Below are 27,468 nucleotides of genomic sequence, written 5' to 3'. Positions count from 1 at the left end.
TGTGACAGCTCCACAAGCCCTTTGGGTAGGGGTTATTTTTACAGGTTAGGAAACTGAGGTTCAGAGAGGATCATGGTGTCCAAGGTCAAACCGCAAATAACCGGCAGAGCTGGGATTGAGAGGATCTTCTGGCTTCAAGTTCAGTGTGCTCCCTCCTGCTCCAGCAGCTTCTTTTCACCAAACAATTGAGAAAAAAAGAACAAGAACATCAAACAAATAAAGGAAGAACTTCTGGGTCCTTTTTTTGTTAGTTGTCTATTCCCTAGAGTTCTTTCCAGCACATTGGATGTGAATGTTTAACACGTTTCATATTTACTGGGATGAAACCCTCAGAGAATGGAGGCTAGTGTGATCTTTCCCAGAGTCCCTCCAGCACCGAGCAAAGGTCTGGCAGAGCTGTTACAGGGATGGGCTCTGGTGCCCAGACTGCGTGCATAGGTCTGCCATCCACTAGCTGTTCGACGCTGTGCACAATCCTCAACCAACCTCCCTGTGCCTCAACTTCTTTACCTGTGAAATGGAGACGGTGATGATAATGGTACCTACTTCACAGTGGCATTGAGCAGATTACGTGAGTTAATATTTGCAAAAGACTTATAATAGTGGTTGACACACGTAATCACTCAACAAGTATTAAGCTCTTTATGTATCCAGTGACTTCAACTCCCCAGAGCTTTAATTTTCTCCAACTGAGTTCTTTCAGGTGCAGAGGACTTTAGGTATGACTTACCCCTCTGGTCCCACATAAATGGGGACTTTACAGTTTCCAAGTGTGCCATTGTTTCCAAGAAGTTTTCACCCATGACTCTAGATGATTGTAACTACATGAGTTGATACTCAATAAATATTTGATGATTGAATAAAAGCAGAAATTTTAGAGACCAAGTTACAAAGAGCAGCAAAAACTTGCCCAAGGTCACCTGGGGAGATGGCAGTACAGCTCAGACTTTCTGACAAAGAATTAGTGTGCTTGCCCCTACCCTCCTTCCCTACCACCAGGGTTTAGTTCCCAGGACAGTTCTGCTCAAGGGTCTCCATCCCCCATTCACTACCGCTGGTTTCTCCCTCTGGCCTGGGCTGTCTCCAATTTCAGTAAGCTTGAAATTCACTGGTCATACAGAAAGCATTTTATCTGCCCTTCCACATGCAAATTCTTTCCATTGGGATTTCTTGGTGTTCAGCTCCACCCCAGCCCACATGGCCATAAATACTCGGGTGTCTACAACCCCAGGGATTCCAGAAATAACAGCACGGCCCTCCATTAGAACGCTGGAACATAGTTAGGCATTTCTGCATTAAGACGCGAGCCCTTTTCAGCCCAGGCCTCTCCTGTCCATCAAAGCACAAAGCAACCTTCACAAGTCAGGACAGGGAGGGGCCACTGGGACGGAGTTTGGATTTCTGGAAAGTCCACACCTTCTCCTGCCATCTGTCGGCACTCAGATCTTCCATTCTAGACAGTTTCCAGATCTGCTACTGTGTCCAGTCAGAATTTGAAGTTCTTTCTCGGCTGTAGCATTCTTTGCTTTCAATGATCCATTCTCGCTTGGACATGCTGGAACTGGAATTATGGCAGCCTGAGCCCAGAAAGCAGTTTTCACCTTATGATGACAAAGGCCACTTTCCAGACATCCAGGACAGCCACCTTATTTGGAGTCAGGCACTGGAGAGGTGCCAGGAGAGAAGGGAGTGGCTGGGAGTGCCCAGTTTATAGAGAAAGGAAAGGGCTAGCAAAGACCCTGAATAAAAGGCATCTGGGGCCATCATTCTCATTTCAGAAGGGTATTCACCAGGAGAAAGTCAGAAGTCAACATCTACAGAGAGATGTTTAGCTTTACAAGTGTCCTCTCAAAAATAACACCAGAAAATAAAAAAGCATGTTTACGTAAGACAACAATGATGTGAAAAATATGTACTTAGATGCATGACCTGGAAAAGCTGGAGAGAAATATAAAAAGTTGCTATTTTGGGGGGAGGGGGTGGCTTGAATGGGTGTTTTTCTCCAAATTATCCTTAATGTCTTTTCCTATTTTAAAGAAAATCATAATATTTGGCATTGCCAGAGAGACCTGCCTAGACTTTTGGGGGATATTTTCCAAGGGAATTCCAGGTTTTAGGGGCCCGTCTGAAAACGAATTTATTGTGTAAAACCCACGCTTAGGCCACTTTCTCCTGGAACTAATTTCTCTTTAATGGTGATAGGATTACTTCTAATTTGCAGCACTCATCGCAATGTCATTAAAGGCTGGTATCAGTGTACTGAGCTCCAAACCTTTTGTCACGAATAGGAAGGTGGAGGAAAGAAAGGCGCTTGTGCAACAAAACAGCCTATGGTGTCACCCTCTCAGGCGCGACCTCACTGGGGCCGACGACAGCCGTAGCTGCATTAGCCCCTAAGATGCAATGCACCATCTGCAACTGTGCTGCAGCAGGAGCCGCGGCCACGGCTGGAGAGGTCATACGAGCCTCCCGCTCCCGTGCCGCACCCACGAGTGCCGGGGGTGGCGGGGAGGATGAGGGGAGTTGGTAACAGCATCGCCATGGCAACAGTGACGTCCTTTTACCCTGGATCTAATTGGAGGAAACCCCGTGGCCGAAGCCGCAGCCTGCCGGCCAACCGAACTTGCCCAAGCCGACCCACCCTCCTAGCCTTCGCTTCCCCTCTCGCCCCGCCCCCTTCGCCCCCTTCCGCGCGCTCAGTCCTGATTGGTCAGTAGCAGGACGGGAGGCGGGACTCTTCGAGGCAGCTCGGCGCGTCATTGGGTGGTGGGAGCGAGGGCAGCAGCCCGGCGGTCCGCCTCTCGGCTCCGAGGTAGGCTGAGACGGGAGGGTCCTCGGCTAAAGCCAAAAGCGGATCAAAGTGGTGGGACTCGCGCCGCGGCCGCGGAGACGTGAAGGTGAGCGCCAGGGTCGCCCTCGGCCCTCCTCGGGTCTGGCCGGGCCTGAGGGCCGGGCGGGAGGCCAGCCCCGGGGGGCGGCCGGCTTCTTCGCCGCTCTCCTCAGGGACGGCTCCGGCGGGAAGGTGCGGGCCAACGGCCGCTTCCATTTTGGGCCGGGCGGGAACGGGAGCGGCCCTTCCTCCTCATCCTTTTTCTCCCGCCGCGGGCCGCCTCGGCGGGCGTCCCCCGGCCTCCTGGGCACCCCGCGGGGAGCGTGGGCGGGGGAGGGAAATTCAACTGGGCCGCGCGTGCGGCGACAGACAAAAGGGGCTGCGGGCTGCGGGCGGGCGGCGGGGCGGCGGGCGCATTGTCTGACGGCGCCGCCCCCGCCCTTCTGCCTGCGTCCCCGCCCGCCGCCCTCCCGCAGGCCCCCCGCACGCCTGCTAGCGATCCGGGTCGGTGCTCGTCCTCGCTCTCCTGTCCCCGTCCCCATGGAGAAGACGGAGCTGATCCAGAAGGCCAAGCTGGCCGAGCAGGCCGAGCGCTACGACGACATGGCCACATGCATGAAGGCCGTGACGGAGCAGGGCGCCGAGCTGTCCAACGAGGAGCGCAACCTGCTCTCGGTGGCCTACAAGAACGTGGTCGGGGGCCGTAGGTCCGCCTGGAGGGTCATCTCGAGTATCGAGCAGAAAACCGACACCTCCGACAAGAAGTTGCAGCTGATTAAGGACTATCGGGAGAAAGTGGAGTCCGAGCTGAGGTCCATCTGCACCACGGTCCTGGTGAGTCTGCGGTTGGCCGGGCGGCGGGAGCCGGGGAGTAGGGCGTTTGGGGCGCAGAGGCCCCTTTGTGTGCGGCCTTTCATTAGAATTTCACGGGGTCCGGGACGGAACAGGAGCCGGGGCTTGCCTAATTGTCCGTCGACGTAGAGAGTTTGAGACTGTTAGCCTTGGCCTCCTTAATGTGTTATTTCGGTTCTTGAGATCAAGGAGCTGCTTTTTTTTCCCCTAGCAGTAAGTAGATTTTTCCTAGATGCTGGTTGCTGCCACATCAAATAACTTTGAAACATGTTAGTGGGTTTGTACAAGGCTGAAAATCGTTTTTGAGTTTACTGAGGAGGTCTGGGAACCCTTTATACACGTATTTAATCCATTTCTAGGCTTCAGGTTTCAGTTGAAAGAAGGTACCGTCACCTTTTCTATAGACAACGTGTGTAAGTCAATTTTCCTCCCAAACCTAGTAATGGAAATTTACTTCGAAAATCTGAAGAGATTCTTCATCTTTAAAGAAAGGATGTCTTTTGAGCTTTTTTCTTGTTAAAAACAAGGAAGGGAGAGTTTGTGAAAAAGGCTGAGCTAAATCAAAAGAATAAAATGTCCTGGTAAATTCCAGTATTTGATAACATTTCTTTGCTATTACATAGCTCCACTTACACTAATGTGTTGAAATGAGTTCGTATCTGATGTGAAAGCAAGAAAAGCTTTCCAGGTTTTGACCTGTCTAGTCTGAGCACGGTGGCTATTGGGTGGAGTAGGGTGACTGCTGTGATTCACCCTTGTTAGTGAGAGTGAATATTTTTAGCTTTGTCACTGTATGGATCTTTTGATCAGTAAGATAAGGTTTTAAAATTTAAATACCAGCATTATCTCCCGGAGTATTTTAATACTGCAAAGAGTCTTTTCTGTGTTAAAATGTGAAATATCTTATGTGGTTGTCTTTTTAAAGTGCCACTCTTACAAGGGGCCTCCTGATTTTTGACGTGTTTGTTCTGTGTTGTATTTCAGGTGGGCTTTGAAAGAAAGCATGCTAGATTGATGATTTTTCAAGAGAGAATAGGGGGGAAATGCCTCTTTCTCTTGCAGTCTTTTTCTTTCTTGCTCCATCAGATTCGTGAAGCAGTATTTTTTTTTTCTTTCACCTATTCCTGTATAGATAACAGGTGATCTGAACAGTTTTCCAGTACAGATAACACGTGATCTGAACAAAATCATGGCTGATGGAGAGAGCTGGTTTAAAGCACAAAGAAAGCAATGCAGAGAGTGTAAGAAGTAGAGAAAACTTTATTGAGATTACTTACTTTATGTAGGCGAGACTCTGTTCATCTGTGTCTTAGCTTCCACTACCTGCCTGGCATAGAGGAGGTACTTAGAGAAGCTTTTTGAACTAAAATTGCTTGTATTCAAAAAATTTGCCAACTTGAAAGTGATGGTATACTTCAGTCACATATGGTAATGGTTATTGACAACATCCATTCTGTTATCAGGGAAGACTCAAAAGAACTCCATAGGTTACGGGGAAGCTTTTCTATACATGTGTTATGTTGGGGTGCTCTCATAGCATATTTCAGTCTCTTTTTCTGTTCTGTTACTACTTTACAGTTTGTTACTTACCTTGCAACAATTCAGAATTACTACAGAATTTTTCCGGTTCTCTAACAAGTTAGCTGGGAATGTTTTTTATTTTGTGGCCCTTAAAAATTTCAGTTTTTATGATGGCGTAAGTGGAGGAGAGTTTGCTTAATTGATAAGTGACTTAAAAGAGGGATCAGGTATATTACAGTAGACTTTCCAAACAGATCGTTTCAGTAGGAGAGAACCCCTGAAATTAGGATAGGGTTTAAAAAATACTATATGTCTATATATACACACACGTATATACTGAGTGAAATAGAAGAGTTAAACTTGATTAATTAGACACCAAGGCATAAATAAAATATTTTTATTAGTAAAATGGCTTAAGAAACTAATTGTGACTTAATGCCATGTGCAGGGCATTGTGCTAAGCAGCATGGGGAGGAACAAAGCTGAGAACCATAGGTTTTGTCCTCCAGTAATTTACGATAAGGAGTGAGTATGAGAAATATGCGAATATAAGTGATATATAATTCCCTTAAGATGGTCATAAACAAAGTGCTGTGTGTTCAGTGGAAACAGAAACCTCAGGAAAGGGTTCACAAAGGGTGGCTTTTAGAATGAGCATTGAGGGAGGAGAATTTGGGGGTTGAGGGTATCAGTATTCCAAGCAGAAGGAATATACAGGATAGACCTAATTCATGGAAGGTTTCTGTGTGAAGAGCAGAATATGTGTAGAGCTGTTGAGGAGAAAAGCCTGTAATGGAAGGTAGGGACTATATAAGAGAATGTCAGAAGGAATTTTCCTCGTTTGAATGACATTGGGGAAGGCATTGAAGATTTTTGGTGTGCCTGTGGCAGCATCTAGAATTCATGGTTTTAGTGCTGATTACCAGTTTGTAATCTGAACTGATAAGTGATAGACTAGTGAACCAGAGTCTGATAATTGGTAAAATAGTGATTTAATAAGGAGTCTATCAAAATAATGGGGAAAGAAGAATGAAATCTAAAGTTGCTGAACATAAATGCTAAAGCTGGTTTTTTCTTTCTTTTTTTTTTCCCCCTTTTGGTGAACAAGAAGGAGAATTTGGTATGGAGGTAATAGGTGAAACTGACTTGTTATAGCTACTAAAAGAGTAACATGGATACTGCAGAATTTTGGTCTTTAATAGCCAAAGATTCTCAACCTCTTTCCCTTTCATAGAGTAGATTGAGGCTGAAATTATTTGGAATATTTACTCAAAATGAACATGGTGGACAACTCTCAACCCTTTTTATAATCACTGTTTTGAAAGAGGTTACTGAGGCAGTAAAAAATGTCAAAATATGAAAAAGTAGTATAAAGAGCAAAGGAGATTAACAGGGCCCAAATGACCAAGACCAAAATCTTAGTAGAATTTGAGAGAAATTAAAGATATCACCAAGTTATGTCTGTCTCTCTGTTATTTGTGAAACCAGAGGGTTGGGCTAAAATTTCCAAGTCTCTTCCAGTTCAGGTATTTTGAAACTATAAAGTTATATGGTCTTAGTCATTGTACTTGTGCTCTGACTTCTAGCTGTAAAATGGGTAGTTTTTTAAGTCCAGGTCGAAGATATGTCATCAGTTGTTTAAAAAATGTTGAAAAACGAATGACCTTAGTGAAATGTCTTAAGGAAGTGATGATGCAGAAGTCATTGGTGATCCTACAAGAAGTGTTGGAAATAGCAAAGCTTAAGTGAAAAGATTAGTAAGTCGTATGACAACCAGGCAGTGTCTACAACCATGAATAGGGTGTTTAAGAATTGTTAAGAACTTGTTAAGTCAGGGCAAATTGAAGAAAGCAGAGGCGTCCACAAAGCCTTTCTGGGACTTGGGAACTAGCATCATTTACAAAGTCTGTGACCTTGGAGTAAGAACAGGGCATTCAGAGAATAGCATACCAAGATAACCTCTGTCTCAAACAACCCCGTGTTATCCTTGCATGTTGATGATCTTAGTAGACTAATTTCAGTAGGTTGCTTCAGTATAATATATAAAAATTTTAGAAGCTACGGTCTATGTTAGGATTTTTTTTTAAACTAAGAAACGTTTAAAATAAATAGAAACTGAAAGTTGTCTATGTTGGTGTGTAAAACCTCTGTAATCTTAATTCAGTAATATGCTTGAATTTAGTTATATTCTAAATTAATTTCTTAATGAAAGTATGTCTAGTGCTGGTTATTATTTTGAAGTAAGACCGGTATGTTGTTCTTGATGAATCTTAATGTAATCCTGTTGACATGGTGGAAAAATTACTGCCTCTGGAATCAGGCTGTTTTTATTTTATGACTACAGGCAAGTTTCTCTCAGCCTCTGTTTCTTCCTCTATAAATTGATGATGATGGTGCTTGCCCTTTATAGGCTTGTAGTTAAAATAATAGCTAATAACTAACATTTATTGGGCATTTACTGTACACTAAGCACTATTTTAAGCGCTTGATATATTCACCTTGTTCCCACTGGCTAGACTGATAGTATTATTTCTGTTTTAAAGTTGAGAAAACAGGGGCATAAGGAACTTAAGGAATTTGGTCAACATCACAAAGGCAGTGGTAGAGCAAGAATTTGAACCCAGGTGGTATGACTCCAGGTGAAATTAAATGAAACACATTTGGTCCTAAATAACATGGTGGCTGACTGAAGATCACAGTGTTTTGAGGAATTTATACAGTTTAATAAGTATGTTATGTTTATAAGTTAGGAGGGAGGGAAGATAGATCTGGTGGAAAAAACTTACACAGCCTGTAATTTTGAAGCCTTCCTTATATACAGGATATTGAAATAAAATTTAAAAAACTTAACTTTTGGATTTTTTACCTTTAGATTATAGGCTCCTTGAAGCCAAGAGTTGTTTTTAAAGAGTGAAATGGAATAGAGTATTGTACATATAGGCATATAAGTTTTGATCAGCAGTTCTCAACCGGGGTGAATTTACCTGCCAGGAGACATTTGGCAGATTCTCTGGAGACAGTTTTTGATTGTCAGGACTGGGATGGGACTGAGGATGTGCTACTAACATGATGAGTAGAAGCCTAAATGCTGCTAGCATCACATAATATATAGGAAAATCCCCCACAGCAAAGAATTACCTGGCCCAAAATGTCAGTAATGCTGAGGTTGAGAAACCAGGTAAGATCACAAATAAAAGCAAGCATTATTGAGTTGTACTGAATGGTATAATACCCGTCCTTTGGATTCTTACTAATATGTTGGCATTTTGTCAGAACCCTTTGTCTAGACTTAAGTCACTTTTTTTTCTTTGACACTTTTGTGTGTATGCTATTTAACTCCACAGTTCACCTTTCTGGAACTTACTCAGTGGGTCCTGTAATTTCAGATTTCCACCTCAGGGTTACCTCCATGGCCCTGAGCTTTTTCCTTTTAAAAACTTGGCACAAAGAAAAAGGATCCAATTGTAATTATAGTGAAGTCTATTTAGGAAGAGGCAGTTAAAATTAATGAACAGCAAATAGTCTCCCTCTCCTTCATAACTGCTAGTAATAGTTTGACATACGTGGTTCCGGATGTTTAACCCCATAGCGTGTGTCTATTTGGAAGTTGCGTGATTATATTAATGCCCTATTGAGCGTTTAGGTTGTAAATAGTTTTTCTCCATTATAAACAACATTGGGAAGAACATCCTTGTTGCATGCTTTATGCTGGGATTTACTTAGGTTAAGTTTCTTGAAATGGAATTTCCAAATCAGAAGATGGGCATTTTTTCTTTCCCCCCCAGAGAGTCCTCTGAAAAGATTGTACATGTTTATACTGTCATCAGCAGTTGTTGAGAGGGGCCATTTCCCCTTACCCTCTCCAGCACAGTTATTTGAGGTTAACAAAAATCTAGTGACTGTAGGGTTTGAAAATTTACCTCTTTGTTCAGTATTGGATGTAATGAGGACTTACCTTTTTCTCACAAAGGGCTAGTTATGACTTTTTTTTAAAAGTCTCATATACAGTTTCACTTATAAGATGATACCATAGCATGAGATTAGTTAATTCAAGATGTTTGACAGTTGGGAAATCTGCTTTATGATATATATCAATACCAGTTTTTGTATTTAGCACTAGTTCTTTCAGAGTAACAACAGAAGCTATCTGTACCATTGACTTTTCTTGATATCAAGGAAGGGTGGTAAACAGGCATCATTTAAAAGATGTGAAAAAATTATAGTCCATCCATTCTCCTTTAATCAAACTCTTAATCCATGAGTAAATCAACGATGAAGGTTTCTTGAATATTTCATAGTAAATAATTTGACTGGATTCTAAAACATTGTTTACATATTAAAGTGTTTAAAGACAAAATGATGGTATCTAGGGCTTCAAAATAAAGGATAGGGGTGCAGATGAAACAAGTGTGTCTATGAATTAATATAGTTGCAGCTAGCTTTAATGGGAATTCATTATATTATGTTCTCTCCTCTTGTGTATGTTTGAAATTTTCCATAATTGAAAAGCTTCCTTTTATCCCACCCCCCGAAATTCTACTCTTAGGTATTTACACAAGAGGGAAAGATCTGTACAAGAATGGCCATAGCAGCTTTGTTCTAAGAGCAGAAAACTGAAACAGTCCACTAGTAGGATCATGAATAAACAGTGGTATATTCATACTGTGGAATACTACTCAGCAGTAAAAAGGAATGGACTACTGCTACATACTACAGTATAGATGAATGTCAAAAACATGCTATGTAGAAGAAGCTTTGTGTGAAAAAGTACATGTTATTCCATTTATATGAAATTCTAGAACAAGTAGAAGTAGTCTGTGGATGAAAAATCAGAAGAGTGGTGGCCTCGGATTGGAGACAGGGATTGACTGGCAAGGGACAGGAGGAAACTTTCTGTGATGATTGTGTGTTCTTTGTGTTGATATGGATTTGAGTTACACAGGTGTATGCGTTTGTGGGAACTCAGCAAATATGCACTTAACATTTGTACATTTTATTGTATATGAATTTTACTTCAAAAGAAAATAAATTCTAGTTAGTGATATTCATGTACTGATGTCTTTAGTTTACACAAAAATTAATAGAAATGGATGGGTATGTGATAAAGCAGTATGGTAAAAGGTTAATGGTAGGATCTAGGTGGTGGGTATGTGGGTGCTCACTGTAATTGTTGGTTGCCATGTATTAGGGGTATGGGGTACATTGCTGTGGTTGAATGCCTTTAATACTTAGAGCAAGAGAAGTCGTGAAACCCTTAATCTCAAGATAGGTGTGGAAAGGTATTGATACCCAGCTAACAGATAGGAATGATAGACTTGACACCATAGCTTTTGTTTTTATTTGATGGTGAATGCTAAGTAGATAGCTGGAGTTACAGGGTGCAGTGGAAGACTTGCATAACAGATCATACTCTGGGGCAGTGGTTCTCTAACTTCTTGGTCTTAGGACCCCTTTGCACACACTTAAAAATATTATAGAACCTAAAAGCTTTTGTTTGTGTAGATTAGATTTATAGATATTTATTATTAGAAATTAAAACAGAATTTTATAATCCATTTAGAATAACAAACCCATTAGAAGTTAATATAGCTTGTTTTTTTTCAATTGTAAAATACACATGATATAAAATTGACTGTTTTACGCATACAGTTCTGTGCCATTAAGTACATTCACACTGTTGTGCAGCCATCACCACTGTCCATCTCTAGACTCACCGTGTGACTCTGAAATTCTCTACCCATTAAATAATAACTCCCAATGAGTTCCCCCTCCCCCAACTCCTGTAACCACCAGTCTACTTTCTGTCTCTGAATTTGACTATACCTCATATAAGTGGAGTCATGTATTTGTATTTGGTTTATTTCACTTAGCATAGGGTTTTCCTGTTTATTCATGTTGTACATGTATCAGATTTCATGCCTTTTTATGGCTGAATAATATTCCATTGTATGGATATACTACATTTAAAATTTTTGTCACCTCTTGGTGGAGATTTGTGTTGCTTCCACCTTTTGGCTGTGAAAAATAATGCTTCTGTGAACCTTTGGGTACATGTTTTTATGTGGACATGTTTTTATTTCTCTTGGGTATATACTTGGGTCAAAAGGTAACTGAGAAACTGCCAGACTGTTTTCCAAAGTGGACACACCATTTTAAATTCCCATCAGCAGCATACTAGAGTGTCGATATCTCTACAGCCTCACCAACAATCCTACTGGGTGTGAAGTGGTATGTCACTGCTTTTGATTTGTATATCTCAGCTGATTAATAGATGTTGAACATATTTTTATGTGCTTATTGGCCATTTGTATATTTTTGGAAAATTGTCAGTTCAAATCCTTCGCTCATTTTTAAATTGAGTTGTCTTTTTATTGAGTTGTAAAGTTCTTTATATATTTTGGATTCTGCACCTTTATCAGATTTGTGATTTACAAGTATTTTCTCCCATTCTGTAGGTTGTCTTTTACTTTCTTGATAGTGTTCTTTGAAACGCAAAAGTTGTTAATTTTGATGAAGTCTGACTTATTTTTTTTCTTAGGTTGCTTGCGCTTTTGTTGTGATGTTTGAGAAACCACTGCCTAATCCAAGGTCATGAAGATTTACACCTGTGCTTTCATCTAAGCATTTTATTGTCTTAGTTCTTTCATTTAGATTTTTGGTCCATTTTGGGTTAATTTTTGCATATGGTGTGAAGAAGGGGTCCAACCTTCATTCTTTTCATGTGGCTATCCAGTTGTCCCAGCACCATTTATTGAAATATTAATTCATATGTCCTTGATCTGAAATTCTCAACTTTTGGAAAAAATAACAAGTGGTTTGGCATAAAAAGTTCACTTAAGGAAAACTTATGATTACTCCATTCTTCATGCTGCAGCCAAAATGTTCACCCAGAGCACTCCATGTTTTGTTTTCCTCCGCCTACTCAATGCTTTTCTTGCTTGCAGAGCCTTCCTTCTCCCATTTCTGTGTTGAAATCACCTATTCTGCAAGATGTAATTTAGGTGTCACTGCACTCTTTCCCAGTTAGTTACCAAGTATAGCTTATTAATACTTTCAGATCTGTTTCTTTCACTATCGTATGTGCAATTATGGGTAGGAGAGATGTCTGTTTACCTGTATGGAAACTGAGGCATATTGATTTGTTTAGTTATACAGCCAGTTAGCTGTGACCTTAGATTCAACTCTAGAATAGTGCCCTTTCCATTCTCACTGCCTTTCATCGTAAAGCCTTCCTTTGTAGACCCTGTTCTTCTGAGATCACCTCATCTTTCTCTGAAGTCTCTCTTGTGTGGAAGTTAGGGAGAATCAGCACTTTATAAGTGGGGGAGGGAATAATTAACACCTAAAAAAATTTTGAAACCTTTATCATATTTGCTGGAGTCCAAGTTCCTTAACAGGACCTTCCAGCCTTTTTCTTTAGCTTCATTTCTAAATATTCCTTCCCTCTGTGTTCCAGCCATTTGAGCTACCTATGCTTCTTACCTTTGCTCTGATTCTCTCCCCCATGTGAAAATGGGTCATTATATTAATGTAGTATTTTCTTTCTCACCGTCTAGTAATGAGACCCAATTTTGTCTTGTCTGGAGTTTATCAGTGTCCTGAGTTCCTCTTGTGGCTGCATCTAGTTCAGATCAATTTTGGTAAGCTATAAGGGTATATAAGAATAAAGATTAAATCTTTATTTTTTTGTCCTATACTCTGTTAAGCACTACTTTATTTTTCAAGGTTATTTTTTGTGCTATACCCAGTAGTTCAATTGAATGTAATCAGTAACCCATGTAAGTTTAGTTGCAGATGCAGAATAATTTCCTTAACATGGCCTCTTAGATTCTTGTTGACCCTGTTCTTCCCTTGGTAGACTAAAGGCTAGACTAGAGGGTTGTATATAATATAGCTGCAGAGATAAATGTATGTGGCATGGGTTAGCCACAATAAAAAAAAAAAAATTAGCCTGCAAATATATAATTTCTATAATGTAGAAATGGCTTAATTCAACTTGTCATAGACTTTTGAAAGACAAAGCTTATGTGAAAGTACACTAGTGTCTTTTTGCTAGTATACGATACTCTCTATTTTTAGTATTCCTAGGATATAGCAAAACTTGACCCATATACCAAGAAAGGCAGTTTTGACCTATTTTTAATTACTTGAACATATTTTCTTTTAGCCGTCTGTCCAGTTGGACTACTCATGACCAAGCTAAGATTTGACTCCCCGTTCTGTTAGTTTTGTTTTTACTTTTAAGGAAAATTCTTGTTTTCTCAGTGTAATTTTCTTTTTACTTTGAAAATTGAAGTGGCTAACATAGTTTCTGGATAGTAGTAAATTGCACGTTCTCTAAAGGGAAGGAAGTATGGACATTGATACTTTCCTTAGTTCTCTCGGTAGGACTGAACTTGACAGTGTTGATAAATTGTGCTTGTGTATGGGTAATTGTTTTTGATGCAGGTTGACAAATTTGGAAAGCAGTATTGGTGTTGTCAGTGTATGTATTAAATTGTCCTTCCAGACCTTTATATCTTGGCCAGATAGTTGGGAATCTTTGAGCAGTGGGGGTACCATTCCTTACCTTTTACCTTGCTGTTATGGCCGCATGGTCTCCAGCTGCTAAAATGTGGAGATACAGCAAGTCAGAGACAAAGGACTGGACATTACATTTGTTTCTAAGAATATCTGGAATTGGCTCGGATGCTGTGGGTGAAGTAAGGGGACAAAGACCATGATTATCTTTAATACTGGCACGTTGCAGTTCACACAAACCCATTATTTGTCAGAGGCTAAAACTCTGTTATGTGTCTTCACTGCAGTCATAGCAGCTCTGTAAGCTGAGTTGGAAGACAGGATGAACATTCCTATACAAGAGAGCATTTATATTGTTTTTGTTTTAAGTGCTAATTGTTTAGGGGAGGGGAGAGGGGTGTACTATGCCCACAAAAGGGTCATCCCAGCCCATGAAAAGCACTACTGTGCTACAGCGGATGTTGATAGCAATACTACTGTCATTGGTGCCTGGGTTGTGGGATGGTGGTTGCTAGCCATCTAATAGACCAGGAGAAAGAATTTGGAAATAATTGGGGATGGGGAGATAGATAAAGCTCTTTCTCTTTTTATTAAGAACCTTGGATTCTTTTTATCTGTTTCCTCCCCTTCCCCTCTGCCTGCTTATCCTCTGGGTTTTAGCTACTTATTTCCTTTTGCCCACAAAAATAATTAACCACTTGATTACATGAATTACTCTGGCTTATTATTACGTTCCCTCTAACTGCAGTAGCACCCCTTTAGGCTTGAGGAATTCTCTGACCATGATGATAGTTCATCATGACACATTAATCATAATAATTCTTGATTCATTAATATGACAGATATTTCAGCCAGTATTGGATTTGAGGTCTTTTGTTACTTTTAGAATCATATCACAAAAGTTTGGACACTTCTGGTACAAGGTGGTTTTTAGTCTACACCCTTCCTCCCAGGAAGGCATGTTCATATTCATCAATGCTCCAGAGCTGTTTGAATTTTAGCAAATAGAAATTAGAGATATGAAGACCCAGTAACACTTTTTCATGGATTTCCCCCTCTCAAATCAGGATAAGGAAGAATCGTTCATTTGCGTTGCCTGATGAGTAAAACAGTGCTGTATGCTTATGGTCCAGGGTTTGTCTCCTTGGCCTTATGGGCTCCAGATCTACTTTGTCGGCATACTGAGAAGCAAACTGCAAGAATTACAAGTCAGGCAGAGTGGTGGTCTAGCCGTGTTTATTGCTTGCAGGCAAAATTACTAGAGGAACCAAATTAGCGTTAGAAGATTGTTTGATGAGCAGCAAGAGGCAGTAGTTGGATGATCTTCCAAGACTGCTGCATCCAGCTTCAGTATAGGTGCTTACTATTGGATAACTGTTCATAAACCCGAGTACCCTCTTCTCTGAATAGTGCTGGAGATACTAGCAGTGTTGCTTTTTCACTTTCCCCCCAACACCTGCTGTATTCCCATCACCTAATGAGTGCCTATATGTTTTGCTTCTTAGAGCACCACTTCAGGTATTTGGGAGCACCTCTTTGTTGCTCCATGCTTTTCCTGGTGGTGCAAGAATGGTAATATAATAGCAGTAAGTTTGGATGTCAGTCAGTTGGGACAGTGCTTCCCAACTCCTTTTGTGGCACTCACAGACAAACCATATTGGTGTGGCACGCTGGGGAAGATGGATTTTCCCCCCAGCTTCACCCTGCTTCTGAGGTGGCTGAGGGGATCAGTACTCCTTTATCACTTACATTAGTTAGAAGCTCTAGGTTTAGAGTCTAAACCTGAAGGACCAGTGAGTGCTAGGCTTCAAGTTTATCCTTTAACAGACCATTGGGAATTTTGAGCAAGGGATTAACATGCCTAGAATGGAATTTATGCTTAATCTTGCAGCAGGGTATCAAATGGATTAGAGAAAGAAGCCTGAAACCTTGTAAATTAGTTAGGTCTTTGGATTAGTTGAAGTGAAATGATACAGTTAACTCGGGTAATAGAAATAGGAATGAGGCTGAGAGGATAGATCAAAATACGGGTACAGAGATATAATCAGTAGGGCTTTACAACTGGTGGGAGGGGTGGGAAATGGAGAGTGAAAAGGCAAAGGTTGTACTGATAAGCCTGAGTGAATAGGAGGTAGGAGGATAGTGGAGAATTAGTAGAAATAAGGAATATAAATATAGAAACAGGTTTGGAATTAAATTTATTCTTGTTTAGGGCATATTGAGGTCTAAATGAGTATCATTTAGAAGTGTGTAAGAATAGTCAGTAACACTACTGAGAAGTTAGGATTGTGGATGGGGTAGTGGGAGGGGTTACATTACCCCTGAGTTTATTGCAGTTTATAGTATGGCCTTTATCCTTGTTGACTCAAACACACCAGGTGGAGCCTTTTTTCAGAGATGGATCCACAGTAATCAAGCTCATGTGACTGATGTGTAAAACCAGTAATATTCATTTATTTGTTTACTGTGACGAATAACTAGCACAAAGATTGAAATACTTGTGTTGGCATGACCAGGAAATTCTCATTCAGGAGGCAGATAGGCTCACACAGGAATCAAGTCTAACCAGGAAGTTGTTTAGTAAGGTGGCATTATAACAGGAGAAATTGGATGGCTGCTCAAATGTTTAATGTCCATCATCTCCAGGGTAGGGCTTGGATTGATCAGTGGGTTGATTGACTGTGATTACTCCCCCTAGACGACATAGTTATCCCTTAATGTCCAAGGGGGGTTGATTCCAGGAGCCCCTGCAGGTACCTAAATCTGCAGATGCTCAAGTCCCTTACATAAAACGGTGTAGTATAGTGAATATAGTCGGCCCTCCCTCTGAGCAACTTCTAGATTATGACTGTATATTGGATTCATTGTCTGTATCCCTTTTCTGTTTCCATGCTTCTCACTGTTCTTTCTGATCGACTCATCCTTACTTTTAAAGTATGTTTACTGTACATACTGTCAGATTATAGTCAAGTCTTGCATTCTTATTAATTTGCTACACATATATGTGTGTATATATTCTAGATGAAATGAAGTCTTTTCCTTTAGTGGTTTATAGTTAAGAGAGGGAGGATGTATGTTCCTGAAGTATACTGTGTTCTTTGCCAAAGTTTCCACAGTCTTGACTTGGAGAAAATTATGTCCAGAGGCTTGGGTGATTAAGTGTGGGGGCCAAGGAAGTAAGAAGCATTAGGATGACACCCAGTTTCTAACTAGGGCAAGTGAATGCTTCTCCTAAGGCAGGAAATTGAGTAGGGGAGGAGAATCAACAGCAGATTGTGTTAGGAAGACAAATTTAATGCGTTTTAAATGAGTAAAGTTTAAAGTCCCAAAGACCCATTCAGATGTCAATAAATATAAATAGGAGCACTCGGCCTGGAGCTTGAGAGAAAGATTTGTGTGGTGGTGCATGGTGACTAAGATTTGTGTACCAAGCAGTGTTCTAAGTAATTTGTATTAAGTGACTCCCTTCACAACAACCTGCGAGGTAGGGATCGTCATTAACTCTGTTTTACAGAAGAATAAACTGAGGTGTGAACTGCAGAAGTAAATTGCCCAGCTAGGTAAAGAGCAGGTTTGTGAGTCATTAGCACACAGATACTGGTTTAAGTTGTGCCAATAAAAATCTAAAATGAACCCACATCTTGTCAGTTACCTTAAAATGGATAGTGAGCTTGAAATATTTGAGATTCATGATTATTCTGATGAAGTATTTCCTCCTGGTAACAGTTTGTATTGTCATAGTTAATTGTCAGACTTTAGAAAGTACAGTCTTAAAAGGCAGGTACTTGTTGTTGGTTTGGGTGGGGTGGGGTGGGTGCACTAACTATCCTTAAAAATTGAAATAATCCTCTACAAGAGGGTTGGAAAACACATGCCTTTTTATATCCAGTCAATCCTTTGCATATATGTAATATGAAAGAACAGATACTGACTGGTATATATAAAAAAGATAAACAAGTGTATACTGTATAGCACAGGGAAACATATTCAATATCTCGTAGCTTAAAAAAGAATATGAAAATGAATATATGTATATTCATGTATGACTGAAGAATTGTGCTGTACACAAGGAATTGACACAACATTGTAAACTGACTATTCCTCAGTTTAAAAAAAAAAGAACTTTTGTCCTAAATAATCTGACATACTGTCCTCTGCAAACTTGAGATATCATACATGTATTGTCATTCAGCATCTTGTAATAATTCTGTATTGTTATAATTTTGAAAGAATGTTTTCATAGATTATGACCAGGGATTTTCCAGTTACTTAGAATTTGAGTTGCTGTAATTATTCTACTTGGTGACTCCTCTTTTATGCCATTACTTCTTCCTTCCCACTCTAAAAAGTTTCTTCTAGTAAAAGCCTGAATGGGAACTTCTGTCTTTGTCTGGAAATGTCTTTCTTTTGTACTTGCTTTTATATGGTACTTTAATTGGTTATAGAATTCTAGCTGACAGCTGTTTTTCTCAGCACTTTGAAGATCCTAGGTTGTTTTCTAATGGAAAAATCAACTGTCAGTCATACTGTTGTTTCTTCCTTTATAGGTAACATGTCATTTCTCTGGTTGCTTTTAAGAGTTTTCTTGTCTTTGACATTCTGCAATTTTACCATGATGGTCTCGGTATGAATTTATTTTTATTTTATTTTGCTTGGAATTTAGTGTGCTTTTCCACTTTGAAGATTATTTATACTATTAACTGGGAGAATCTCAGCCATTATCTCTAAGCAGCATCTCTTCCTCATTCTTTCTGTTCTCCCCTGTGGAATTCCTGTCGCATATTATCTTAGATATCATATCTTAGACGTCTCTTTTTGTTTGCATCTTTTGACTTACCTGCAATATTTTTGTCTTGTTAGTTCTTTGTTCTGTGTTCTGAGTTTCTTCAAATATGCCTTCCATTTTACTAGTTCTTCTTTTTTCCCTTTTTTCTTTTCTTTTTTAAATTCTAAAAGCTCTTCTTCTCCACCACCAAGCTACATTTCTTAATATTCCTTGCATTCTGTTCTGTCTCCAAGCTTCTGTTTCCCTTTTTTTCCCCTTTGTTTTTGTAATCAAGAAAAATTTCAAACTTTCACAAAAATAAAGAGAATGCTGTAATAACACCCCCCCCCCCCCATGTGCCATTACCCAGCTCTAGCAGTTTGGAATTCTGGAATTCTGTTTTGTTTATATCCCCAACACACAAACGCATTATTTTGAAGCCAGTCCTGAGCATCATCCGTTTAATCCATATATATAAAGATATATGTCCTTAAAAATTATTTAATATTTTAAACATACTTATTTTATGTTTTATTGCACAGTTTCATTTTTAAGTTCTTGCGTACTAACCATTTGCCTACTGATCTCTCATGATGGTGGATGTGTCCTTTGATTAGTTTTGTTACTTTAAAAATGTGGTTATAGTTTTTCCTATGGAACTTGCGTGTGCCTTGGATTATGGATGTGTCTTTACACAGTGGTTTTGATGATTTGTTTCTGCTGGGCACCCTAAGCCTTGGCCCACTTTTACACACATTTTCAGCCTGTGGATACTCACATGTATGAAATAAAAATTTGAATAGTGTCTTCACAGAACATGGGTTTGGGTTCCAGTTTTTCATGGAAGACCACACCCACTCACACTCCCAGAAAGCCCAAGAAATAACGTTCTTGGTACTTCTCAGCAGTGATAGTATTTTTCTAGGGTCCCTGTGCCTTACACACCACGTCATTTTGTTGTAAATTTTTACTTTTTGTTCTTTCATCTTCCTATCTAGCACATGAATATCTCCCTTCTTTCTTTGGAGCTCTGCTGTAGTTTGTCTTCTATTTTATCTATTTCTGTTTAGCATTTTGATTATTATTAGAAGGGAAGTTCTGTTCAGTCGTAAAGTGTTGCCACAACCAGGAAGTCATGTTTCTGCCCATCTTTTTTAAGGTGAAGGGTCACAGATTTCTTACATACTCCATACTAAGAGTGAGTGAGAGGTTTATGTGTGTGTTTTAATCTGATACATTGCTGTTCAGGTAACATTATGTGTTACCATTTCATATGGTCCAGAAGATAATACCTAAACACACATTCAGACTTGTATTTCAATTAAAAGTCTTCTGTTCATGTATTTCATTTGTGCTAAAATCAAATAGTCACATTAACTTGTGCTTCTCATATTGGTCAGAAATGTTGGTAATATTATATCTGATTTAATATAATTGAAAATATTAATAAATGCAGTTTTATTGCCAGACAGAATCTTTAAATACAAGATATTATATGATATACATCTGAGAAATGAACTAATACCATTAACATACAGAGAGTTTTTACATGTCAGTAAGGGGAAAAAAACTCATTGGGAAAATGGCAAGGGATATTAACATACTGTTTTTGAAAAATTGCAAATAAAACTATAGTAAGATTTTTTTCCTTATTAGATTGGAAAAGATAAAAATGATAATGCCCTGGGATCAGAAGTATCTTGAGAAATTAGAACACATACATTGCTAGTGGGAATGCAAATTGAAATTGCCTCGAGGAAGGACGGTTAAACATGTCTTCTATGGATCAAGTGTACACATGGTACATTGTTGGAAATATCAAAGGATTTGACGCAATTAAAAAATTCATCAGAGGAGACTACATAATTATGTTATGTTCATACAGTGGAATACTGTTCAGTGTACATGGAATGAGGCAGTGATAAATATATGGATATGGAATGATCTCAGGGAGTATTATATGGAGGAAGCAAGGTGTAGAACAATGTATGTAGTGTGCTCACATGGAGGGGAAGGTATGTGGATTTCAAATGTATAGAAATACCTGGAAGAATGTACAAGAAACTGGTAATGGTGGTTGCTTTGAGGGAGAGGAAGAACTGGATGTCTCAGGACCCAAGGAAGGGAGAGAAGCTTTATTTTTAACTTTTGAATTTTAGGTTAGGTGATGTATGTGTATTACGTATTATTTTAATGGAAACTGGAGTCTTACTGTGCATGAAGAGGAGATGCAAATAAGGGAAGAAGACTCCTTTGGTGTTAATGGGCTGAAGGAGCGAAACAGTGAGAAAACAGAATGGGGAGACTTTTTAAAAAAAGAAATTGTAGTAATGGTTAATTAACTATTGTACATGATTACTTTGATAAAAATAAGGAATTAAAAAAGAACAAATAATTCAAGGAAAGCTCTGCTGTCTTAAGTACTGTGTGTGAAATTCTGTGGCTGTTGCCATCCCTTGCAGCATGCTGATGTTCACTTGACAAATAATGAGTCTTACTGTGTGGTAGGCACTATGCTAAATGCTCAGTATACCATATACAGAATTTTGTAAATGAAAAATACTAAACATTTTTATCTAGAAGTTGATCTGTTTAACAGGTTGCCTCTTTGATTTAGAATCTTAGAAGTAACATACATTATTAACACTATAGAGAATATTTTGATTATTTTATAGAAGAAATTAAACTAAGGAACTTGCTCTAGACGGAGACTCTGGAAGCAGAGTTTTGGTCCAGCACTTGTTCCGCTGAGGTTCAGATGTACTTCACGATGAATGTTGTGAAATTTGGTGCTTTTTAAAAATGTACATTTGGTGGCTTGGGAATTTTTTTCCTACTTACTTCTTTTTCTTTTAAAAAGGTTTTACCGTTTTCAGTGACTTTCTATTTGTGCAGTTCCTTTTCCTGTGCCCTGGGCTCTCTGCCTTGGAATGCCTTCTTCTCTCATGTTTTCTGCCTGTTTGTAAAATCTTATTTACCCTTTAAAACACAGATTACTCTATCCCTTAAGAAATATTTTATCATTTCATTAGCTCTCCCATAGGACTTTTGCTTTTTTTTTTTTTTAAAGTCTCTTTGTTTATTGCATTATTTTATTTTGATGGGGGTAATTATGTTAATTTTTAGAGGAGGTACTGGGGATTGAACCTGGGACCTCTACATGCTTAGCATGCACTCTACCATTTGAGCTATACCTTTTCCCTCCTCCCATAGAACTTTTGTATATACCTTTGACCTGCCCAGGGTTTCTGAACAAGTGTGGGGAGGGCAGCGCTAATGTTGAGTGAATGGAGATCAGTGACACTAGACATCCCTTAAATGTATAGACATACAGTCCTGTATAATGAATTGTCCAGCTGCTTATTCATTTAGGTAGAAAATTTACCATTATCTGAGGCCAAAACCTAATTTTGTTTTATGTTTAAACACAAAGTTTTTTTTTTTTTCATGATTTTAATGCATACAGAATTAATCAGGAATGCAACTACCATTTAAAAACCAAGAAAAGATTGTGCCTTTTTTTTTTTTGTAACTCGGCTGGTCAGGCCGTTCATGATATTTCAACAGACTGTGCAAGTCTATTTGAAGGTTCTTGCATTCATGATGATTCTTAGAGGCAAACATTTGATTACATTATGTTTTGTGCATTAGATGTAAACATTTACTTATTGAAATACACACTGTTTTACTACAAATTTGTTTTATTTCTCTTTTATATCTTAATTAGGGCATTAATGTACATTTGAAAATTGTGTGTAGATGTATTAATACCTATTAATTTCATTTTAGGAGAGTTAAGCAGACAAAATATTAGTTATGAAAGGGGTTATTATAGGACAATTGAATAGGGGAGGAGGGGCAGAAAAGATATTAAAAAAGGAAAAGCTCTAAAAGTTCAGTATTGTTAGTTACAAAAGGTGCTTTGATTTCTGTTTTGGCATTAATAAGGTTAATATTTACAACTAGTCATCTGAATTAATAATACCTGTTCATTTGACACACAGGTGACCTCTTATTTAAAAAAAATCAAAAATTGCTCTTAGTAACATGTGGCATCACCTTTAGTTAGTGCATGCCTAAAAGTTTTAGCACCTTCTAAATGGACATTAAGTGGTAATGCAATAACTTTAATTCCTTATTTTTAAGTATTGAAATAATATTATGATCTATGATTAATGCCTTACCTGCAGGATGAGTATGTATCTTCCAAAATGTGATACTTCTAAGAATGAAAGAGGTAGCATTAGTAATTATACTGGGACAGCAGGCTTACACTGGGACTGTCCTGGGCAAACTAGGACATAAGGTCACCACTCCTTCAACACACTTCACTGTTAAAATTTTTGTTTGGTTGCCAGTAGAGGTTTGGAATTTGGTATTGGCTGAAGTGCAAGGTTTTAGCCTTGAGAATGAAAGGAAGTAAGGATCGGAATAGGCTTTGTGTTTGAGCTCTGACTGATCTCATATGCCATGTGATGTCAGCTAAATCACACAGCCTGTGAGATCAGTCATTCGTCATTGGCCTCTATCTCTATGAAAAATTTTACTTCATTCCTTAGTTTATTTTAAGTGGGCACCAGAGCAGGGGTTCAGAATTCACCATTCTTGGATTCTAAAACTTAACAGTTTTAAATCATTAACACTGTAAAATAATACAAGGCAGTTAACTGTTCAAGACATTTACTTTATTAATGATATACAGTATTTCCATAGGTGAATTGATGAGGTGCTGAATGATGAGTTTGGATCATGTCATACATAGGTGATTCATTGCCTCCTTCGTTAAGGCAACAAATCCATTTAACCCTAGCTGATATAATTGAATGGTAATTTCTGAAAGTAGACAGCTTTTAAGATTGTAATACTCTTGTTATATAGTTTCATACAGAGATTTGAGAAGCTGTGATGTGCCACAAGATCATAGAGCTAATAACAAAATCATTTTACAAATGATACTCTGATTTCTAAAGTCATACATTTTGAAATAACCCAAAGTAACCCTGTCCCTTCTCTTCCTCTCCCTTGGACCCATCCTGTAATTCCAACTTAGCACATGCAGCCTCTAAATGGTCCTCTCAGCCCACCCCAAATCAGGGTGGTTAGGTGTGTATAATTTTCTGGATGAAATATGATTTCTTTCTTTTTTTTATAATTTTTAAAATTTACTTGTATATTTTACAATATTTTTTTAATTGAAGTATAGTTGATGTACAATATTATATGTTACATGTACAACATAGTGATTCACAAATTTTTAAAGGTTATATTTCATTTATAGTTATTACAAAATATTGACTATATTCCCCATGTTGTACAATACATTCTTGTAGCTTATTTTTACCTGGATAGTTTGTACATCTCAATCCTCCACCTCCGTTTGCCCTTCTGCCTTTCCTCTCCCCACTGGTAACCACTAGTTCCTTCTCTACATCTATGAGTCTGTTTCTTTTCTGTTATATTCACTAGTTTGTTATATTTTTTTAGATTCCATATGTAAGTGATATCTTACAGTACTTGTCTTTCTCTGTCTGACTTATTTCACTTACCATAATGCCCTCCAAGTCCATCCATACTTGTACACCAGAAACTAATACCACATTGTGAATCAACTGTACTTCAGTTAAAAAGCAAACAGCCAACCAACCCACTTAAAATATGGGCCAAAGAACTGAACAGACATTTTTCCAAAAGAGGAAATACAGGTGGCCAACAGGAACATGAAAACTTGCTCAACATCACCAGTGTCAGGGAAATGCAAATCCACATCACAATGAGACATCATCTCACACCTGTCAGAATGGCCATCATCAAAAAGAACACAAATAACAAATGTTGGCAAGGATGTGGAGAAAAGGGAACCCTTGTACACTGTTGGTGGGAATGTAAATTGATGCAGCCACTGTGGAAAACAAATATGGAGGTTTCTCAACAACCTAAAAATAGGACTACCATATGGCCCAGCTGTTCCACTCCTGGGCACATATCCAAGAAAAACAAAAACATTAATTCAAAAAAGTGCATGCACTCCGCTATTAACAGCAGCATTATTTGTAATTGCCAAGATATGGAAGCATCCTAAGTGCACATCAATAGGTGAATGGATAAAGAAGATGTAGCATATATATGTAATGGAATACAACTCACCCACAGAAAAGAAAGATATTTTGCCATTTGCAGCCCTTCATTCACTTTTTTTTTTTCATTTCAAAAACCAGAATTTTGTAACTGAAATAAACATTTCCATTGCATCAAAAACAACAAAATACCTAGAAATAAGCTTAACCAAGGAGGTTATCTGTACTCTGAATACTGTAAAACATTGGTGAAGGAAATTGAAGATGATACAAAGAAATGGAAAGATAACTTGTGCTCTCAGATTGGAAGAATCAACATTATCAAAATGGCCATACTACCCAAACCAACCTACAGATCCAGTGCAACCCCTGTCAAAACACTCATGACATTTTTCACAGAACTAGAACAAACAGTTCCATAATGTAGATGGACCCATAAAAGGCCCAGAATTGCCAGAGCAATCTTTTGTAGGTCTTTTTTTTTCTCTTTTTTCTTTTTTGTTCTCTTTTCTTATGGTTTGATGAGTAGAGAAGTTCTTTTAACATGTGTTGTAAAGTTGGTTTGGTGGTTTCTTTTAGTTTTTTGTTTATCTGTGAAGCTTTGTATTTCTCCGTCAAATGAGTCCTTCCTTGAGTGCTGAATTTTACTTTGATTTCAGTCTCTTGGAGTGGCAGCCTATAAGGGACACTTACTGTCTAGAGGCTTTTTTCTTCTTACGTGTTATATCAGTGGTTCTTTGTATAATATGTATTATTTGAAGTTGGGAATGTTAGAAAAATTTAGCTCTTACCACTAGCTAAATGTTCCATTTGTTGAATAATTTGTTGCCCTGTATATACTATGTTCTTTTGTTTATTTTTCTAATTAAATATGTAACTTAAGACCAAAGCCTTATCTTTTAGATATGCTCCATTTCATGATGTATTAACCCTTATTTTATAGGATAGTACTTAGAAGTACTGGCTTTAGTTTTAGATTCTCCCTCATTTAATTAATTTTATTACTTTGTCAAAGTTTCTTGATTCCAATGTGATTTTATGCTTCTGTAAAATTATCATAATGATTATTTATATGTAGATAATAAATACAGAGTTGTTAGAATGGGGCCTGGCATATATTGAACGTTTGAATATTTGTTGAATGAATGGTTTAATCTTTCATAGTTATAGTAACATGCTGATTAAACCGATAAAAATATACAGATAGTGACTAATACATGTGCCCTAAAGTTAAAGATTGAACAAATTAATAGTGTTTTATTTAATGAATTTCAGTAAGCTGATAGAAAATTGAAAATCCTTAGAACATTTTTTGTTTGCTGTTGATTATTTTGTTTGTATTTTAAGGTTCTTTATCTGTTACCTGCTCTCTCCAAAAAGTCAATTTAGTATATAAAGAATAAGCTATATAATGAGTAACAAGAGCAGCTTATTTTGTCTTTAAAACAGAAATCACTTATAAACGAATTTAAGATAAAAATATTAGTTTGTTGAATGCCATAGACTGTTACCACTGAAGCCAAATGAATTGTTTTGGAAAAACTGTTGAAGTGATGGTATGATTATTGTATGCAAAAATAATTCAGTCCTAGAGATAGAATTTGTATTGAAGTTTTGTTATTCTTAGCCTATTCTTTAAGATGTGGAGTTGAGGAGGAATAGTCACTATATTAAATTTGCATCATTGCTATTTCTGGACAATTTCATTTCTTGTATAGATAGTTCTTTACAGCTTTTATGATATAATCCTCTTTTTTGTTATTCCCATCCCATTTTTCTGAAATTAAGCTTATTCTAAGGTCCTTTAGCATCTCCTAAAGTAACCTGTATAAATAACTTAATTTTTTCCCCCAGCTTTGCTTGTATTTGAGTTTCTTCGGTCTGGAATGTCCTGTCACTAGTCCATCTTGTAATTTTGAGTAGTGAGAACACCGACTTCTTCACAGATCTCTCAGATTCTCAAAAAGGAATGTACTACTTGCATTCTGCCTCACAATCAAATAAAATACTCAGTGCTGGAGGGAGCCCCAGTCTTAGCTCTCCTGTCCTCCCAGGATTATAAAATTTGCTAGTTGAAGTGTTACAATGGGCATTTCCTGCTTAATTGACAGGAATAATGTGCAGGAGAAATTAGTGGAAGAACTTGTAACTACATAAATGTTAAAAATTGATTCTCTTCCTCTCTCCTGACTTCTTACCTATGACCTTACCTGGAAAAATTTTCTTACTCAAGGGAGCCATTTATCATTTTGTTTTTTTCTCTCTGATCTGTATTGAGTCTTTTTTATAATGAAAAAAATGTTTTTTACAAAAAAAATTGTACACCTAGGCTATATACCTTAAGTATTGTAGCCTTTATTCTATCTGGTATTAATAATTAATAACTGATACCTGATAACAGCCATGATCATTTTGGTAAGACATGTTAGCAGAATCCATTGTCTTTTCATTGGGCTAAAATATACATGGCTACTACTGATAACATGTGGAAAGACAGAGTTATTCTGTACCTGTTGTTTCCTTCACAGAGAGCTAGTGGCATCTGACAAAGAACCATGATACCTGGCTGAAACTCCAGGATGGAAGTATTGCACAAGTCACTTTATAAAAGCCAACACTGTAAATCGTACGTAATGGCTATATGAAACTAGTAATCAAAGTTAATAATTTTAGAAGGGGAAAGTTTACAGTTAGCGTATAAGCAGCTGTGTAGTCCCTGACACAGAAGCTGTTGAGCAGCTTTCCCGATCCTTGGAAGGCCAGTGTGCCGGTCAGGCAGTCCTCGCGAGCCGCCCACACGCGGCACAGGTGACTTAGGAGGGATTAGAGCTAGAATCGCTTTTCTCTCCTCACCCCACGTCCTCATTCTAAGTCACACTTTTCTCTGCCTCTGCTCCCACATTTCT

General features: G+C 38.4%; 1 protein-coding gene across 1 annotated transcript in view; it reads left to right on the top strand.

The window, feature by feature from the left end:
* The first annotated feature begins 2,741 nt into the window (after positions 1–2,741).
* The window catches only part of YWHAQ (tyrosine 3-monooxygenase/tryptophan 5-monooxygenase activation protein theta), a 32,789-nt gene continuing 8,062 nt past the window's right edge, over positions 2,742–27,468 (top strand). The window contains exons 1-2 of the mRNA XM_074341642.1: positions 2,742–2,897; positions 3,307–3,664. Coding sequence (XP_074197743.1) covers positions 3,371–3,664 — 294 coding nt within the window. The 5' untranslated portion in view covers positions 2,742–2,897; positions 3,307–3,370. The remainder of the gene's footprint in view (positions 2,898–3,306; positions 3,665–27,468) is intronic.

The sequence above is a fragment of the Camelus bactrianus genome, chromosome 15 (assembly GCF_048773025.1).
Source record: "Camelus bactrianus isolate YW-2024 breed Bactrian camel chromosome 15, ASM4877302v1, whole genome shotgun sequence".
In the NCBI taxonomy this organism is placed as follows: domain Eukaryota; kingdom Metazoa; phylum Chordata; class Mammalia; order Artiodactyla; family Camelidae; genus Camelus; species Camelus bactrianus.
This window is presented reverse-complemented; position numbering and strand designations above follow the sequence as displayed.